The sequence below is a fragment of the Gadus macrocephalus genome, chromosome 21 (assembly GCF_031168955.1).
Source record: "Gadus macrocephalus chromosome 21, ASM3116895v1".
Lineage (NCBI taxonomy): Eukaryota > Metazoa > Chordata > Actinopteri > Gadiformes > Gadidae > Gadus > Gadus macrocephalus.
The window spans coordinates 18,483,116-18,504,094 of record NC_082402.1 but is presented as its reverse complement, the minus strand read 5'-3'; the positions used below and the strand labels follow the sequence as shown (position 1 = coordinate 18,504,094).

At 44.5% G+C, this 20,979-nt stretch overlaps 2 protein-coding genes across 2 annotated transcripts in view; both read right to left on the bottom strand.

Moving 5' to 3' along the window:
• The window catches only part of ift172 (intraflagellar transport 172), a 516,193-nt gene that overhangs the window by 422,003 nt on the left and 73,211 nt on the right, over positions 1-20,979 (bottom strand). The window lies entirely within an intron of this gene.
• Positions 5,839-19,785, bottom strand: msraa (methionine sulfoxide reductase Aa). Its single transcript, XM_060041229.1, has 6 exons — positions 19,517-19,785; positions 10,739-10,807; positions 10,187-10,306; positions 9,212-9,310; positions 7,500-7,606; positions 5,839-6,606 (listed from the first exon to the last, which is right to left on the bottom strand). The coding sequence occupies exons 1-6, from the start codon at positions 19,644-19,646 to the stop codon at positions 6,442-6,444; spliced, it is 690 nt and encodes a 229-aa protein (XP_059897212.1). The 5' UTR covers positions 19,647-19,785; the 3' UTR covers positions 5,839-6,441.

Below are 20,979 nucleotides of genomic sequence, written 5' to 3'. Positions count from 1 at the left end.
CCTGGTCACACATAGCTCTCGACTTCGTCACCGGTCTTCCCACGTCTGAAGGCAATACCACCATCCTTACGGTGGTTGACCGTTTTTCTAAGGCCGCCCACTTCGTTGCTCTCCCCAAGCTTCCCTCCTCGAGGGAAACCGCCGACCTCCTGGTCAAACATGTCTTCTGCCTGCATGGCATCCCCGCGGACGTTGTATCGGACAGAGGCCCTCAGTTCACCTCGCAGGTTTGGCGGGCATTCTGCAGGGCTCTGGGCGCCACTTCCAGCCTCTCCTCGGGTTTCCACCCTCAGTCTAACGGGCAATCGGAAAGAGCCAACCAAGAGATGGATGCAGCGGCACTCCGCTGCATCACCCACGCCAGCCCCACCACTTGGAGCTCCCAGCTGCCCTGGGTGGAGTACGCCCATAACACTCTGCTAAACGCCTCCACAGGGTTATCCCCATTCATGGCCTCCCTTGGTTACCAACCACCTCTGTTCCCAGATCTGGAGGATGAGATTGCCGTCCCTTCGGTCCAGACCCATCTGCGCAGATGCCGGCGCATCTGGAAACGGACACGCACTGCTCTACTCCACGCTTCCACTCGCTCCCAACTCCAGGCCAATAAGCGGCGTCGACCTGCGCCGCAGTACGCCCCCGGACAGGGAATTTGGCTGCGGGCTAAGGACCTTCCCGTGAAGGGGATTCCGGCCAAACTCTCCCCACGCTTCATCGGCCCCTACACCATCTCCAAGGTGATCAACCCCTCTGCGGTTCGCCTGAACCTCCCCCCCGCACTCCGTCGCATCCACCCCACCTTCCATGTCTCTCAGATCAAGCCTGTCTCTACCAGCCCGTTGTCCCCTCCCATCCCGCCTCCTCCTCCGCCTAGGATGATCGATAACCATCCAGCCTGGACGGTCCGTCAACTCCTGGATGTGCGACGCCGTGGGCGGGGTCACCAGTACCTCGTAGACTGGGAGGGGTATGGCCCTGAGGAGCGCTCCTGGGTTCCCCGGAACCGCATCCTCGACCCATCCCTCATCCAGGACTTTCTCCGGGATCATCCGGCTGTGCTGGGGCGTCCGCCAAGAGGCGTCCGTCGAGGGGGGGGTACTGTTACGCCTCGTCCCGCTACGCGGTCCAACACCACCCTCTAGCGGCGGCAGGGCGTAACGGATTCCTCTTCCCGCAACCCACCTGTCGGCAATCTACAATCCACGCTTCCCTATTTCAGTCTGGGATCCCCAGTCTGCCGGCGCCAGTTCGTCATACGCTTCCAGCAAGTTCGTATCGCCTACCCGCTCTATCGTCAAGTCCTGTTCGTTTACCCTGTCCCCCTGGTAATCCTGTTCCCCTTCTCTAGTTCTCCCGGCTCCAGACCCCCTCGCCTGCCTGACTGCCCGATCCTCGCCTAGCCCCCACCAGCACGATCGCTCTCCCGGTTCCTGACCCCCGCCCGCCTGACTACCCGTCCACCGCCTAGCCCGTGACCACCTGCTTGCCAGCCCGTTACCAGACCCCCGCCTGCCTGACTTCCCGAACGCTCAACCAATAAATTCCCTTTGCCTTTACCCTGTCTCCGCCTCCCTGCGTCCTGCACTTGGGTCCCAGTAAACCGTACCGTAACATAAACTAAGACTTGGAACTGTAAGGTTCTACACCCCGGACTGCAGACAAGCCCATCCAGATAATAACACATCAAATTAGACAACAACGGCACTGTGGTGGGAAACATAACTGGAGGGGGTAAGTCTGTCTACAGAGAGGAGGACCTGAAACTGTTGAACACTGAGTGAGTTGAACACCAGAATAATTTTGTCCTCTTTAAATACTTAAAATAATGAAAGACCATCACACCTAGGAGGATGGCACATTCTTTACAAAAGATTATTGTCATGAGTCATGACTGAATGGTGGAAGATTCAGGGAAATTATCATTGATCTTTGTGTCTAAGATCAATGCAGGCAAAAGATAGAGGAAAATAAGTCAGTGACTCATAAAAGTAAGCAGACAAACATTCATAAATATTGTCTACAGACATATACACATACATTCTTATATTCTTTCTACACACATACATATATCACCTTTAAATGTAATGGAATGTTTTATGTGGGATTCCAGGTGGCACTGAAGCTTCGTGTTTACGGTTGGTTTAAAAGTTGGGCATAGGGGGCAGTGGAAAAGTGTGCAGCAAGTTGTGCAGCGTTTGACTTCTGGCTTTGAATCATCCCTAAAAATCGAGTGATGCATCTACAAAAGACAGATTTTTTTTTTTACAATTGATGTTGTAATTGTAGAAAAAATTAAGATCAAAGACGATAAATTCTCACAGCACAGCAAACTATTTAAAGGCCGGTAATTCAGTAGTGGTTGTAGTCTAGACGAAAAAGGCTGAAATAGAAAAACTTAACATTTATTAGGGGTGTCTGTGCAGCAATTATTGTCCCTTCAGAGCATCAACTTTAACTATTATTGGCATATAAGTAATGATGAGATATATTTCTATTGACTGGGGGACATTGAACATTTAGAATCTGAGACAGGATAGTAGGCTATTACATAACAGTAATTCATTAACTTTTATCTGTTTTATTACATTTTTCATCTCTTTTACCCCTTTTAACTGAACTAAGTGCTATGATCTCTTAGTAATAAACAGATTGTATGAACTAAACAGGCAGATCGAATATTGAACGATCGATTTTGTCTATTGAATGATATCACACTTCTCAGCCACCGCTGCGGAGATGAACAGCTGATAGGTGCAACTCTAGTTAAAGCGAAACGAGCTGCGTCAATTCAATTCGTGGTAATTATTTTATTACAACTTAACTCTGTTTTGGACTACAGATGACTGTCAAAAGTCCAAATCTTAAAATCGTTTATGCTCCCAACACATCTACAAATCTCTAAAATCGTTTAATAAGACCGACTATAGGCTACACAACGTTTACAAAAAACATTTGCCTATCTTGCAAAAATGACACCTAGCTAGTGTTTGCCACCGTCAGTGTGGAATAAAACAACAAATGCTTCATATTGGTGTAACGTTCTGTTATTTGTTTGATGAAAAAATCTAAACTTAATGAAACTAATAGATCGGTAAAGAAATGGAAGTCTCGTGCATTTATAATTGTATCGCTGTGTTTTGAATAGTCACCTACCATAACCTCCAAGTGCAGCTGAGCCGAACGTCACATCTTCGTGGCGTGCAGTGAGTCCCGTTGTTACACCGAATTCTGCGACCCACCGAATAGTGTGACCCGAGGGGGCGCTGTTGAATAATGTGCAACTCGCGCTCCAGACATCCACCAGCACGCAATTTCCGGCGTGTGGGTGGATGTTTCTGTCTGCAGCGGAAGTGCGTGTGGGTGGATGTCTGGAGCGTGTGGGTGGATGTCTGCAGCCAGACCCCTCTCGTAAAGATGGACTCATTGCCAAAACGCATCGAGCTTTAGAAACGCTGTAGAAAATATTCAAGGCGGTGATTCTCCACAAAAATAAAAGTGGAGCGCTACAAGCCTGCGCGCATACAGCCTGCGCGCTGTATACAAACAATCAGTCGAGGAGGAGATGAAACCTTTTAAATTGAGCAGAAAAACTTTTTAATGTACAGTTAGTAATTACATTTACCAAGGGGCAGCCACAAAAATAATAATAAATAATACTAATAAAAAGCTCAAAAGGCGCGTTCACTCTCTGGTGACAACGAGACGGCTTGCCAGTGATGACGCTCCCGCTTACGCGTTTTCCCGACAGCGACCGTTCATGGGCACTTGGGAAACTTCCGGTTGGAAATCTAAAAGTTCTTCTCAGCAGGGTTTTATTATCCGATAAAAAAACAGAACTAAACATAGGAGATCAGTTTCAAGTTTCAAGTTTGCATGCCTTTATTTCCTTGATGGCTATAACCTACTATCCTTTTGCTTTTATTTATGAGAAGCACATACAGTAATGCCACTGTATGGAAGGCAACACTTCCCCTTATCTCGAGCTGGTTTACCAGTACACAACGTTTAACACTGAGCAAAGTCATACCAACAGACGTTACGTCAATCAATAGTAGGCTAAAGTATGTGATATGATGGTTGATTCTTTTATATTGAGTAAAATGGTCATCTTCCGCATGTCACTAGTATACCATACTTCACCAACTGGGCAACTCTGTTATCAAAATCTGGCCCCGGTTACCGAACGGAAGTAGAATTATAAGAGCGTCATCATGAGGTGTTTCCGATGTCATGAAAATGTTTCCCCAATAATTTCCAGCGATATGAACGCACCATTATCACCTGCATTTCTGACGTTTTGATCCCAGAATGCGCTATGTTATGCGAGGCAATGCATAATTTGGAATTTCCCAAGAAATCCCTCTGCGTTTGGTTAAAGTTGTAATATTGATGATGCCCGACTTCCACGATCGTTTGAGAATGAGGTTTGAGAATGAGAGTCACTCAGACACTCAGCTGAGAAGAACCGTGCATTCCATGACTCGATTCAGCGCTACTGGAAACTCGACTTAACGAACAAACGATTCTGAACGACTCTTCTTGGCGAACTGACCGACGGGAACTGAATCAAGGAAAATAATCATTGAATCCATCACGTGCATGCATGGACTCAAATGCAGACGATGTGAAACACGACGACTGAGATCCGTCGACGGACGGAGGTAGTGTGAATGCGCCCTATGCGGTTTCACCAAATAATCGTCTCCGTGTTGACGGGGCCTCTATTACATAAATTGTTTTTTAAGTATGGCTAAATATGTATTTTAGTGTTGACTAGATTTAGTGTTGAAGTGTGCCTCTACAAACTGCATGTCATGGACTACTGGGACTAGTCTACCCAAAATAAACTTTACGGAGTTGGGAGGAGGTGAAGGTGGTGAAGTTAGAAAAAGGACTGGAAACCAAACTAATCTGCAAGCTCATGTTTTTCTTTTGCTCTTGCATACGTCTGGCCCCCTCCATATCCACCTGATCTGGACCAGAACACAAAATCACTACCGTTCATCAATTCATACTTTGCATTCACGTGACTACCATGGCTACCTGGAGGGCAACAGACGCCGACAAAATGGCGACGAACAGCGGCCATACAGGGGAATTGCAGCCTTGCAGATTTCCAATACTACAATCAATCAACTATTCAGACCATAATTGTTCAAATTAGATATCAAGAAAAGATAAACATACTCGGAACTTGTGATCCATACACAGCTCCCGCTGATGCGTTCATTGCTTTGAGGTTGGCAACGTCTCGAGCAGACTTGGAGTTTGGAGATATTTACATTTATCGTATAGAGAATCAGTCACCTTATACCGCACAAAAAATTAAAGCCTACAAAAGTATGGATAGCAAACTTTTTTTCAAGACTCGACGGTTAGGAAGAGTGGAGTCGAATTCCTATTAAACAGTGCTGTCTTTTCCTATGTTCGAAAGGAAGCACCTTTTCATCTCTCCTTGACCCGATGACGTTTTCCTCAAAGGTAAAGAAAAGGAGGCATAAAGGTTAGGAGATTTGACTATTCGTAGAGGCCCTGAGACTATTTGGACAAGCTCAACCAAATGTTAATTCAACTAACATCTGTCTGTCCATACCATTTAAAGATGATTAAATATGTTATATCGTTCACAATATTGAGCATTAATTTTTTTATGCAATACAACTATAGCATCAATCAATACGGTATGTATATTTATCAAATACCAGTTTTATGGTCTTAACTTGTGTTCGTACAAAACCTTGCTAAAAATTTCAAAGAATTTGTTGCTATTTAGAATATTGTGGGGACGACTGTTTGTAAACCTCTTCCTCACTCTTGGCATACTGAAAACCATCGGAATACAATAAGTGATTTATTCACTGTATGACAAACAATAATGGCTTACTTTTTGCTAGTGGGCGAGAACAACAATGAATGAAGATGACGTTAGTAAAAATTAAGGAAATGATTGCATTAACTTCAATGATTATATACCTCACAATGACGTGCATCTAAAAATGTATACATTATAACGCGATCTTGAACTATAACGTGATTGATGAACTATCCTTATATGTACCCCACAATGACTTGTTTATGTTGTTTATGTCAACACTACGATTTAAGAAATGAATAGTAAACCAAACTGTGTTTGGAATCAACAACAGAAATACCCTGCAGGTTAAGATGTTGAAGTATATGTGTTGCGAATAAACTCTTTAAATACCTGGAGCATATTCACTTAAAAGGCCCCATGACATGCCACCAGGTGTGAGTGTGATTAGCCGTGCCCACTTTTGATTTCATAAGAGCCAGAGTTTCAAAACGGCTTCCCAAGACATACCTAGTCGTATGTCATGGGACCTTTAACACAAAAGATTTCGTGCATCTCAAAGAAATTGAATCAAGGTCCAACAACGCTGCCCCTAGTGTTCAGGGTGGCCATGGTACGCAGAGGGTTCTTCATCTCTGGGTTCCCATTGGGCAGGAGACACCAGTGCCCTTCAGGCCGCAGTACCCCCTGGGGTTCTTATGGAGGTACTGCTGGTGGTCGTCCTCTGCGTAGAAGAAGGTTTTGTCCTCCTCGATCTCTGTGGTGATCTGACCGAGACCTTCTTCCTCAAGTTCCTGACAAAACAACATGAAGGACATCGCAGTTCTGAGTATCTACACACTAGACCATTTCGCAATCATGGAGCATTGTACAATTCAGTGTTCCTAGGCTATTATTATTACCAAGACCATGGCTGCCCGCCATAGTGCTTTTTTTCCCCTGCAATAGTTTAATAATGAACCACAACTATCATTACATTTTCTTTACAAACGTTTACACTTGCACGTCTGCGTTTCCAACACGGTCTAAAAGACAGGCGAAGGTAAGGCAAATTAAGGTCCTTTTATACAGGCACACGAATAAAGGACATTGTTTCAACTATTTACATGTTTGATGTTCCCTGTTTGATAGATAAAGTAGGCTCAGCAATCGAATGGGCCAACAGACACAATACAATCAAAGAAAGAACGAAAGAACAAGAGAAAGACACAAAGAAAGAAAGAAAGAAAGAAAGAAAGAAAGAAAGAAAGAAAGAAAGAAAGAAAGAAAGAAAGAAAGAAAGAAAGATGACTGAGAGAGAGCTGAAGAAATACCTCAAGACAGATTAAGGAAGAGGAAAAGAGAGAGAAGAGAGCAAGAGATGACCTGAGGACAGCCAGTCGTGAAAGAAGGTATACAATGTTGTCTTGTTTCATGCCTCGATATTGGATTTGGATCTGTATGGAAATGTACATGGATGGATTGTAACATTAACCCGTTCCTCCTGTACCTGTTGGCTGTGGGCCGTGCTCCAGCATGCAGTGCGTTTTGGGATCAGTTCAATATAAGTTTTAGCAGCCTTAGAATGAGGGCTTAAACCATGAATCAGGATGGCTATGTTTTTAATATTTGTAACTGAGTACAATAAACGGACGGGTTCCATACGTGTTACTTTGGGAGCTGCCCTCTGGCTGAATAGGACCATTACCTTCTGGTACTGATCCCTGGAGGCCTGGGCCTGCTCCAGCTGCTCCGGGGAGTAGGTGTAGATCGCCGAGCGGTATGTCGTCCCCACATCGTTTCCCTGACGCATGCCTGCAGAAACACAGTCAAACCCTCGGGGAGGAGCCTAACCACCAGGGGAGGAGCCCGCCCACCAGGGGAGGAGCCTAACCACCAGGGGAGGAGCTTAACCAGCAGGGGAGGAGTCTGCATACCAGGGGAGGAGCCTGACCACCAGGGGAGGAGCCTGACCACCTGGGGAGGAGCCTGACCACCGGGGGAGGGGTCCGCCCATCAGGGGAGGAGCCTAACCACCAGGGGAGGAGCCTGACCACCAGGGGAGCAGCCTAACCACCAGGGGAGGAGCCTAACCACCAGGGGAGGAGCCTAACCACCAGGTTTAGACTGCTGTACAATACCCTAACAACACGATGTGGAGGCTATATTGCATTTAATCTATGTTCAATTCCGTAATACACTGTCGGCTCAACATTATTTTCAAGTAGTCCACCACGCTGTATCTTACAAGAGGCTCAATGACAATTGTGAATAGTAAAGGTGAAATTGGGCACCCTAGCCGGGCCCAGCGTTGTAATATAATGGTATCCGGTGACCATTTATTTTAATCCAAGCTGTTGGTTTGTTACATAGTCTACGAAGGCTCTTAATACAATGTTCATGCATGCCAAATTTTTCAAGAACTGGAAAATCCAGATGATAGATGTAGGTTTACATAACAGTCATTCAATTCACATTGAAAAAGGTCATAGCAGGCGAAATATGGATTCATACTCAAGCTATTTAATGCATAACAAAGCAGTCCATTATGCAGTCTTTTAAGCTGTTGTACAATCGAGGGGGCGTTGCGTTTGAACCATGAAAATAGCCACATTTATTGTAAAATAAAATACAACGCCGTAAGATGTGATATTATGAAAGCTTAAATGCAATCATTTACGTGAATTTTTATGAATACACGTCTACAATGAGGTGTATTGTTTACCCTTTTGGCCTTCCAGTTTATGAGCTCCAATGCGGGATGCAAATTATGTTTGTGTTCAATGTTTATAAACACCTGGTGCAATCTGACCTGTTTGTAAATGCCGCCTCCGCATTCTGAAAAGTGTTTAAAATGCCACCATTGGTCCTGAAAGGTGTTTTTAGTGAATGTCTGCAATCAGGTGTGGTAGTGACCCTTTTGCCTTCCATAGTTTATCAGAGCCACCGCACGTTCTGTAGTGGTTGTTTTATGAACGGTGATAACAAAAAAAAAAATCATATCCAAGTGCTTCTCAACCTTTAACTTGACCATATGCAAACGTATAAAATAGATATTTTACAATAACTATTTTTAAATAATTATTAAAATACTTAATTTCATTAGCTATATTATTTGTTTTATTATTATTGTGCGCACCAAGAATAAAAATGTTGATTTAGTATTCTAGTAACAAATATGCTTCCTCGCAGTACTCGGTTTAATATTGCCTATTCGTATCTGTTTAATCAAACAGGCATGCAAATGTGCCTTACACCAACAGTAGCCAACTATTCTAGAGAGTTGCTACTTGTGCTAGGTTTATGGAACAAATAATTCATTATTTCTGATTTCCAACCCTTCAGGAATGGGTCTTAAGGTACAAGCCTCTAAGAACAGGTACAAACGGATACAACCCCGGGCGCAAGGCCACCATGTACCTTGAGTAGGGTTGTGGTTTTCCCAGAAGACCTTGAGCAGCTCGGAAAAGGAGTTCGGAGAGAAGACAACCCGCACCACCTCGGTGTGTCCCGTCCGACCTGTGGGGGAATAGCTGGGTGAACATTTCTTGTATCTAGAAGAACACTCCAGGATTCACCACCTCCCCGCCTCCAGACATCACTACCTCCATGAGTCACTACCCCCCTGCCTCCAGACCTCACTACCTCCATGAGTCACTACCTCCATGAGTCACTACCCCCCTGCCTCCAGGATTCACCACCTCCCTGCCTCAATGAGTCACTACCTCCAGGAGTCACTACCTCCCCTCCTCCAGGAGTCACTACCTCCCCGCCTCCATGAGTCCTTACCTACCTGCCTCACTACATCCCCTCCTCCAGGAGTCACTACCTCCAGGCAGGAGTCACTACCTCCCCGCCTCCATGAGTCCTTACCTACCTGCCTCACTACATCCCCTCCTCCAGGAGTCACTACCTCCAGGCAGGAGTCACTACCTCCCCGCCTCCATGAGTCCTTACCTACCTGCCTCACTACATCCCCTCCTCCAGGAGTCACTACCTCCAGGCAGGAGTCACTACCTCCCCGCCTCCATGAGTCCTTACCTACCTGCCTCACTACATCCCCTCCTCCAGGAGTCACTACCTCCCCGCCTCCATGAGTCCTTACCTACCTGCCTCACTACCTCCCCTCCTCCAGGAGTCCCTACCTCCAGGCAGGAGTCACTACCTCCCCGCCTCCATGAGTCCTTACCTACCTACCTCACGACCTCCAGGAATCACTACCTCCTTGAGTCCTTGATATTAGCATAATTAGAGATAACAAAACAACTTGTAGATTAAATGAAATAGAAGTGACCTATAATTGGTGTGGCCAGAGTTGAACCCCTTGTTTTTCTGTAAAATGGACCCAATGAATTATGTGTGCGAACATGTGTGTGGATACCAGATGTTAGCTACCTGTGCAGACTTCCTGGTAGGTGGGGTTAGCAGTGTAACCTCCAGCGTAGCCCACTTGGGTGGAGTAAACCCCTTTTTGTTTCCAGAACTTTCTCTCTGCACCCCAGAAACAGCCCATTCCTATCAACGTTACGATAACACATAGCAGAAATAAATCAATGTAAGGGGCATTGACATATTACTGTATTTTCGAAAACAAAGCAACATTTTCTATAAGCCGAAGGAGCGGTTAATGGGGATGCGTTTCAAAATACCACAAATAAGCCGCTCCGTTTTTTACCTGATATTTTGTCTTATTGCGATATGGCAAAATAGCTTTTTGCTTTGGCTTTGCATGGAATTCCGATTTGTCTTTTCACTCGTTATACAGAGCTTCATGGCGGCGAATTAAAGGGGAAAATACATGCCTTTTGTTTAAAAGGCACTCTCGACAAATTAACTATTTTTGGTCAAACTAATTGCAGTTGAATGATGCCTCACATATATTATTTGGGTTTTATTTACCCTCATTTCTAAAATGATTTTGTAAAAAAAAATCCTTGAAAACCTTACCAAAAAGGACCATTTGGGTTCCATCAGGAAAGGGTGGAATAGTCGCGTTTCCATTAGCTTCATGTTTATCTGTGGAAGAGAATGATAGGATATTAAGCGCTGCACTTAAAAACACACACACACACACACACACACACACACACACACACACACACACACACACACACACACACACACACACACACACACACACACACACACACACACACACACACACACACACACACACACACACACGTCTTATACCCACCTTTTTCCCGGCATGGACCACATGTTTACACTGACCGAGGTAATACACCGGCTTGAGTTGGCACCCAAATTTATAGACGGAATGTTTGATTTGAGCGTGACCAACTTAATGGCTGTTGGGGACAGAAGTTCCAACTGCTCAAGTAGAATAAACTCAATTGACAAAACAACATGGCCACCAGAGGCTCAAAATCGTCCAAATTGAACCTAACACCAAAAGGCGGGGGAATCATCGGTCCAAGGACTGATCGGTGTTTCGAGATATACGGCTACTCGAATTCTGAGCTACCCTGGGCGGGATTTAGCGTGAATATTCATTACGGAGGTTGTACCACACCATACAATGGGACGTTTTCAAATGATTGCTTATCTAAATAAATCTATCTAAATTTTAAGATCTATACACACTGTATGTGCTCTCAGAGATCAATGTTGTTGTATGAATGCCTATCAGTACATTTTCATGTTTGTATGTCGAGCCACGTCAAAGATGATTTTCTGTTACGACAGACAATAAAGTTTTCTGAATCTGAATCTGAATAGCCCTATGTTATTAGAAATTACTAACTTTATGCAAGGTCTACGTTCGTGCAGTAGTACTCGGCGTTGACCCGGTGTTACACCGAATTCTGCGACCCACCGAAAAGTGTGACCCCAGGGGGGCACTGTTGGCATATTTTCTGCAATATGCACGAGTTTGAAGCGTAGACAGGCATGACAAAAACATAAGATCTCCCCCCAACCAATTACCTTTTTATTAAAGGTGCTTAATAAATACATTTGATTGATTTGATTAGCACTTTACAGACCCATACAAGGATAGGGCGTTTAGTACGGTCCTTCACCGTTGCTTCTTTACCCATAAAAAGCCACAGACAGTGTTAAATTACGCTGATTTACCTTTGAGCATTTCCTATTAGGCTACAGTGTAAAATGCTTTTTAGAATTAATGTTAGTATCAAGAAAGGAAGACCCACCGGTGGGGGGAGATCTTATGTTTTATTTATGTTTTTGTTATAATGCACACGTGCATGTTGCAGAAAATGTACAACAGCGCCCCCTGGGGTCACACTTTTTGGTGGGTCGCAGAATTCGGTGTAACACCGGTCCTAAAAATGCAATATTATTTTAAATTATATCACATCAAAAAAGCGGTAGCTAAATTTAATTGAATCAAGCAAGCTGTTTTTTTGCTCCAAAAAGCTTGACTAACCTCGAATTTAACATAAGATAGTTCCAATTTAGGGCTGTAAGGAATGGACTAAAATGTATATCACGGTATGATTTGAGGTATAGACTGTAACGGTATAGCATGGTATGTTAATTCTATCTTCTAATTTCGATATAAATGCTTCTGAAAGGGTAAAATACTGGTTAGGCAGCAAACTGCATAAAAAAAATTCAAAATATTTTCTCAAGTTACTTTCATCTCTGAAAAACACTAATGTTTAATGGTATGGATTTCTTTCTCCACTTGCACGCGGACCTTGCCATAGGTATAGTTTTGGCATCTCAATTTGGCTTAAGTGTGTGCAGGCAGGTATTTCTTTCTATCGACATTTGGAAGGGAACCGTACACAGGTAAACAGTGACGGCGTTATCTCGTTCGAACGCTGGCATTTTGTCTTAAGGACTGGCTTTGGAAAATGGGGCCTCTATGAATAGTCAAATCTCCTAACCCATGATTCTTGCACCATTTTTAAAGTCAAATTTAAGACTTTTTAAGACCTTTTTAAGACCAACACATACATAAATTAAGACCCAAAGACCCGAAAAATTATTTGATAGAAAAGGGAATCAACCGTAGCCGTAGTACTAGCAGTAGTAGTAGTAGTACTCCTGCAAAGTTATATCGGAAGCGCGCGGACATGACGATACGCGAACACATGAACCCACCCATATCACCCATAATCACCCATGTCCTGTCGCTTAGCAACCGGACACGCTGGGGTTGATATGTTACCGGACTACTGTAACTACTACGGAGTGATAACAAAGACATGAATCAGGCAATAAATCCACCGCCCTTGACAGCGGTCAAGTTTGGTGTGCGGAGTGGACCAATTGCGAATTACTGCAGCTGCTCGAAGTTAAACCCCAAACTAATCGGAATAAGTGTATGCATGTCGATTATAGCCGGACTACACCACCCCTTCTGTAGCCGAATAGAATTATATTCCAAACAGATAATTGTATTCCGATTGAGGCGTATATATGATCCTTTTCCTATTCTATTGTGGAAAACGTCATTGGGTCAAGGAGAGATGATACCAGGTGCTTCCTTTCGAACATAGGAAAAGACAGCAGTGTTTAAAATGAATTCGACTCCACTTTTCCTAACCGACTTCATTGCGTTACGGGGAGTATTGGTGGAAAAAATAAATAAAAAAAACTGTGTTGCCGGTGTCCTCAACACCGGTAATACCGCATACCACGGCAACCCTAGCGCAACGTTACTTTTCCCAGGGACAGATTTGACAGCGATACTGCATTCTCGGGCAGTATGCTATTGCGCAAGCACGCAGGTGTACTTGCGCAATAGTGCCTTCACGAGCTCTCATTCCACACCGTACGAGACAGACACTGGTAGCGTGAAGCTGTCTCTGCATCTCAGACATCGCCTGTGCAGGCAACTCTGTCCCCTTTTCTCCCTTTCATTCCAACCCGTGAGCAACGCTAGTCTCCCTTCTCTGTCAATGCATTCTTGAAAAAAAAGAATAAGAATCCTTAAAGGGCAACTTCACCCATTTCACTTAAGCTTTGTATCGTTAGAAACCCACTCATATTTTTGAATGGTCGAGCACCATTCCCTTATGTTCTGGAGACTGGAGAGATCCGTATCAATCTCCAACACTTCCTGTTTACTAGGGCTGTAACGATACACAAATTCACGATTCGGTTTGTATCACGATTTTTGACCCACGGTTCGATACATCCCACGATTCTTTTAAATTTAAAAAGCATTTTATTTAAACAACACTAATAACAACAAATATAACAACAAATAATTTGGAACACTGAACAGATTTGAACCGAAATAATACTATTAAAGTATAGCTAAATTAATAAAGAAATAACCAAAGATTGCAGTTGGAGGATGTTTTTTGCTGGTAGGCATAATAGGGCCCCTTTAACTGTTTGGTTGGTTTATTCAAATATCCTTATTAGCGCTTCTTATTAGGCTATGTAGCTTAAATAATGACATAATCAGGCCGTATAGAATGCAACATGTTTAATAGCCTAACTTTCAATAGATGAGGAAAAACATGAACGTCGCAATAACGAGGCATAGTGTTACGAGTAGCATATGTGTGTGCGGGAGAATGGCAGTGTGCGTATGCGTGTGTGAGTGACGTCAGCGAGTGAGTGGACGAGCGAGGAGAGCGAGCGGTAGCGCGTGTGTCTAGTGAAGAAGCGAACGAGTCCGGTAGAATAAAGTAGGCCTACCCATCCTGTCAATAATCGGTGGCCGCTTCATTCCGACCTATAAGCAGACAAACTGCCAGTCAAATCACACAAAACAATAGAGACAGGATCACACAGGCAATTTTTTTCGCGCTTGGCCAACTCTGGATAAATGTCGTTCATATTGCATATGAGGACTTCGACGGCTGTGGAGAAATGCAATCCTCCGTAGCCACGGAGAGCTGTGATCACAGAGAGGGCATCTCGTCACATATTTACGGCATCGATAGGAGGGGGCGCTGTCAGCAGACTATTATTTAGACAAATTATTAGCAAATTTCAATCGGACAATTTGACCGAAGAGTTAGAAAGGGCATATCGCGCTTCTGCCTTCTCACACCGCGAGACAGGATCGTGGCTTTGAGTATCGCGATTTTCGGTTTGATACGCGTATCATTACAGCCCTACTGTTTACAATGACGCAATATGACGATTTTTGCGCACAAGAAAATAGGAAGTGTAAGAGGGGATGATTCTCGTAAGACTACAACCACTCTGGGGGTGGGACCCACTGACGCTACAGACCTATTCGAGCAGTGCCAGTGGGTGGGACTTCACCAGCATCCACAGCGTCTGAAGCTAAGCTAACAGAGGCTGTTGATAAAACTGAAGTACAATGGCAGAGGGTACTGGATCTGACATAGAAGATGGCACCATGCAAAAGTTCACGATTTCGAAAGAAATACAAACGAGGACTACAGTATTTTCCGCACTATAAGGTGCACCGGATTATAAGGCGCACCTTCAATGAATGGCCTATTTTAGAACTGTTTTCATATATAGGGCGCACCGGATTATAAGGCGCATAGAATAGAAGATACTGCAGTCAAACGTTTGACTGGGGTTGCGTTATGCATCGACTAGTTGGAGCTGTGCTAAAGGGAATGTCAACAAAAAAGTCAGATAAAGTCAAACTTTATTAAGCGTTCTGACCACTCCGTTCACTCCCATGGTAACGATGTTCAAACGTTAATGTGCATATTAACAATATCTCCCAGCCTTGTTCAGTTGTAAACATGTAAAAGAAACAGTCTGATACCGCTAATTCAAACGTTAGTGCATAACTCAACATTGTTCAGTTATGTTACGTCCCCCTGGTAACGTATACCATGGTGGTCAGGGAAGGTGTCCTTCCCCTGTGTGGTGGGGGAGGCGCTGCTTCACTACTTGGGCCATTTGGCTCTTCCTTTTCTGCAGCAGGTGCAACTGATTGACCTGATTGGCCTGATTGGCCTATAAAAGGAGGAAGACATCCAGCCTGTCTGTCTCTCGCTGCTGGGTGACTGAAGCTGCTGCCAAACCTCATCGTCTTTATTTTGGTTTTGTTGTACATTCTCATTACACCAGTCCATAACACATTACACATAGTTAAGCTGCCATCTACACTGATACTTAATTTCCTTGTTAGGGCCTTTTTATTGTTAAATAAATATACCAAAAGCTTGTCACTGCGTGTCTCCCAATTTGTTATGCCATGCTTGAGCCATGTGGTCATAACAGTTACGTATAACACGTAAAGCTCACTTCTTCAGTTCATTCCCCGTCCACGAATCCCTCGAATTCTTCTTCTTCAGTGTCCGAGTTGAACAGTTGGGCCAGTACGGCATCCAACATGCCCGGCTCCCTCTCGTCATTATCCGAGTCAGTGTCGCTGCTGTTGCCTGGCAGTTCAGTGATTATTCCTGCCTTCGTGAAAGCTTGGACCACAGTTGAGACTGTTATATCAGCCCAGGCATCCACGATCCATTGGCAGATAGTGGCGTAAGTCGCCCAGCGCTGTCTCCCCGTCTTGGTGAACGTGTGTTCGCCTTCTAAGGCCCCGTCCACACGAAGCCAATTTTTTGGTGAAACCGCATAACACCGGGATTCCACCGGACGCGTACGCGCCGCGGAACGGCTGCGTCCTCAGCCCTGCGTCCATTCCTACCGGGCGTGTAACGGCAGCGTAGCGCTGCCTTGCGAGCCAGCTGTCCATTCGGCCGACCGTCCAGACGGAGCCGGCGAATCCGGTGCCCGAAACCGCACATTTCTGAAACCACCCTCAGAGGTGGTTTCAAATCTATCCGGACCTATGCAGTTTCGTGTTAGGATTCGTGTGGACGTCTGAAACGCTTGATGGCAGTGGCTCCCCACCAGCTGGGGGACGTCAGAGTGGCGCTGAATTTTTTATTTATTTTATTTGTATTCTTTTTGTAGCTTTAAATAAAGCCCTGTGATAAATGTAATTACTAACTGTACATTAAAAAGTATTTCTGCTCAATTTAAAAGGTTGAATCTCCTCGTGACTGAATGTTTGTATACAGCGCACAGGCTTGATGCGCTCCACTTTTTTCTGTGGAGAACCAGCGCCTTGAATATTTACTACAGCGTTGCTACAGCTCGATGCGGTTACGAAATGACTCCGTCTTTACGGAGTGCACCTTATAGTCTTTACGAAGTGCGCCTTATAGTGTGGAAAATACGGTATTTGGGTTAGGGTTTCACTGAGTTCACCAACTAATACCCCTCACTAGAAATGTTGTGTGAAATGATTTTCAAGCAGTCTTGCGGTATCAGCTTGGTAGATGGAACAGCGAGGTGTCCGATAGGCGGAGATCTAGATCAGCGGGAGTGGCCAGCGAAGCTGTGCATCGTGGTGCATGGTGGGAGTTGTTGTCTTCAATCCACAAGCGCCAAAAAGTCACTTTCTGCCTTTTCTCGGTCAAGACGGCACCAAATAAGAATTTTATTTTATTATTCGACTACATATAGGACCCAATTTCAATACATATTCATGCCTCCACCGGTGAAATGCTCCTTTAAATGTGATGCATGCCTCCGAATCGTGTGATGCGTCCGATCAGCTGTGTTTTTGGGGATAAAATAAGAGCGCTCTTATTTTATCCCCGAAAATAAATAATAATATCACAATAATAATAATAATAATAATAATAATAATGTAGCAGGTAGGACGGTTATGATGGGAAGTGCGGCTTGGCCCCGCCCACTGGCACTGAATATCTAGATCAGGTGGCACAGGTGGCGCTTCCTTTAAAAAGAGTTGTGAGCCGTGGACGGGAGAACACTATTGTGGTGTAGATTGAAGCGAGAGCCCCTCGATGTCTCAGCTGTGCAAACAGGAGAACGTGAGTCTTGTTGGGTTGGTTGGTCGTTTGAGCAGACTCTTTCTTATGGATTAGCACCTAAGGGTGCACTCACACTAGGCCATCTGGCCGTGGCCGTTGGCCGTTTTCACACCTAACCGTGCTCAACTGGCCCCATCGTTCCCTGGCCTGCACTCACACTAGGCCATCTGGCCGTGGCCGTTGGCCGTCGCAACTGTGGCCTGGCCACGGTAGGCTCTTGTACATACGTCATCACGTCGTAACACGTCATCACCAAGCGTCCGCTGCATGGACCATAATAAAGTCTGCCGCCAGTCAGAGTTTTAACAACAATGGACAACACAGAGAACACAGTTCGCACTTTGCTGAGCCTGTTGCTTATCGTCTGCCCAAATGGCTAACAGACTTCTCTATGGGACCAACGTGAACCAACAGTTGAACCGCTTGACGCCATGTTTACCGTTTAATGGGAAAGAAGGCTCGTCGCCTTTATTATGTCCATGGTCGTCGCATGGACTATGCGTCATCCAGCTCAGGTTGCGTAGCCGTGCGTGTGCGCGTGTCGGCTCATTAGCATCTGTACCGTAGCGGCCCGTACCGTAGCAGCACACCTCTCTCAAGTGGCCAAATTGGCCTGGCCTGGCCAGACTCACATTGGCAGATTTGATCCCGGTTAGGTGTGAAAACGGCCACGGCCAGATGGCCTAGTGTGAGTGCACCCTAACACGGTCCACTGTTTGTTTGTAGCCTCGGCTTGGTGTCTGTGCGTATGGTGACCAGTAAATGGTACACGCAAGCTACCGTTGCTTTACTTGCATAATAGTGAGTAGTCTACACGGGTCTGCAATAACGTACGTTTATGCATTCCATTTCCATAGACAGTCTTTTCATTCAGAGATCTAATCATGTCTAAATGATCACGAGGATTCAGAAGCAGTTCAGAAGCATAATCGGCTGACTGCAGCCCTCTGAACGACTTGAGGAGGATCGTCTTCGTCTGTTTAACCAGCCACTGTTTTTCCTGAGCTTAATTAATTGTTTGTTTTTATTTACTCTGATGTACGAGTGCCTCGAATATTTGCCACAATTGTCTTTGGCTGACCTGACGTAAGCGGGTCTAGGCCGTGAAGGTCTGCCAGCCTGTTCGCCTAACTGTTTTGTCTGTGTCTTTGTCTGTTTCTTTTGGTCACTATCAGTATATCTTGGGTGGCCCATGGGCATTGTGCAATATTTCTTGTAGGAGCAGCTTCCCGTTTGCAGTGTTCATTAGTGTATGTGTGTGTGTGTGGGTGTGATAAATAATTGTGTCCGTGTGTGTACGTACCTATTCATTCAACATTATTTACTGTGACTTTTGTATTGTGGGATCTCATCTGCTGCTGCCTATATATGACCTTTGCTTGCCCTGGTGGCCAGCCAACAGGCTCCTTTCCTAACCGTTTTTAGCACTTCCGGGTCATCTCGTTAGGAAAGGAAATGTCCTATGCAAAAAAGAGAATTCGTAGAGGCTCCTGGCATGGTCGTACGATGGACCTATTAAAGAAGTCGTACGTACCGGCGTACCATACAAATGGATTACACCGTAACCCTTTCCCCTTTCATAAGTAGAGTTACACTGCCCCACTGAAAGTTTCGATTGGCTGTGAGCTGACCACTGAACGTTCCCATTGGCTGTGAGCTGACCAGCCAAAGTCGGAGCAACGTTCTACGCGTGCGCAGTAGGCCTAATGAGAGGCTCGCGTAAACATGTTATATATGCGGGTCACAGCGCTTTTACTGCTACGATGACTGAATCCAAAGGACGCCGAATTTAGTTCTAGAGCGACTGAAACATTGTATTATACGTATCGTTATTCAACGTAACCAGTATTTTAATAACGACAGTACAGCTGTAATAGTTCATTCTAAGTGCTAGAGGTAACAAGGAAGTCCTCAAAATATGGTCAGAACCATATCTTACCCGAAACTTTCATACTCTCGCTCCTGCCGGGTAGGGCCGCCTCCGCCGTGGGCATCTGGGTCTTGGAGAACATTTCTCCCATGTGTAAGCGACGACGCCAAATTAATCGCAACCAAGTGGTGCCAACCATCGATGGAGAAGGTCTGTCTGCGGACTGAAGATTAAACGTTACGCCCCCCTCTACACGTTACGCCCCCTTCTACACGTTACGCACCCTTGGTTCGTTTCTGACAAGGACCTATTCTGATGGTGTGTCCCGGATTCTTCGGAAGCCAACCTTCCGAGTTGCACCTTTGACGTAATTTCCGGTCTCGGAGCATTCATAGCGTTCCAGTGCGACTTTGTGATTGTGTCATGAAATTTCTCATATATAAAGAAGATACATATTTTAATAGCACAATCACACAGCTAAGTTACTGGCTTTTGCAGTGTTTACCGGGCTTTAACAATAAATATACAGCACTTAATGAATAAATGTTCAATTAGTCCATGTCAATATTGGCAATATTTAAAACATATAACAAGCATGCTCTTCCTGGTATGTTGTCAAAATTCTGCAGAAAAGCTCAGAAGGTGTAAAACAGAGAACAACAGATCCAAGAGAAATCAATTCAGAAGATTAATTCTCTTTATTCGCTTAATTCTCTTGGAAAAGCTTCTCAACTCCTTCAACTTATTTCCCTTTAAGTAGCTTCAAATTAGAGGAACACGACTGCCAAATAACTGTAGTTCAAACAGTTTGAGTTAAAACATTAACTTAAACCAATAATTTCCTCTCTGTCCAAATCCCCTGTAGCCTTTACAGTCTGTGTAAAGACACACAATCTAATGGGAGATCCGATACAGGGTAGGTCGTCCTAAAATCTCACCACACCTTATGACAAAATAACATACATTCAGGTTATTATTATTATTTATGTTCTTGCTGCACTTCTACCTTGAAGCCACACACACACACACACACATTTATTTAATTATAACCGTCAATTAAATTCATGGTGTCACGCGGTTACCATTTGATACAGATAGTAATTAATGTGTGAAAAATCATAGCATGAAGGTACAACTTTGAGGCCTCTGTATTTAAATAATTCCTGGGGCCTCATTTATGAACTGTGTGTAGAAAAGGCTCTCATTTATTCTTACAAATTAAATTTAGGATGTGCTTAAGTAAAGAAAAATCTGTATTTATTAAATGTTCGCAAGGCAATCGTACGCACATCAGCAAGTCAACTATCTTGATAAATTCCACCTGTTCTTAAGTACCATGCTGGTGCGAGCTCAGCCTTCAGAAACATATTTGCCTTAAGAAATTAATAGATAAAAAAAAAAACAGGATTTTAAAATTCTCTCACATACAGGGACCCAATGTAACGATTTAAGAATTGGTGTAATATGTTCACATTTTTTGGTCTTTGTTAGAACTCTAGCAGAAGCAGTCTGAACAAGCTGTAGTTGGTTTG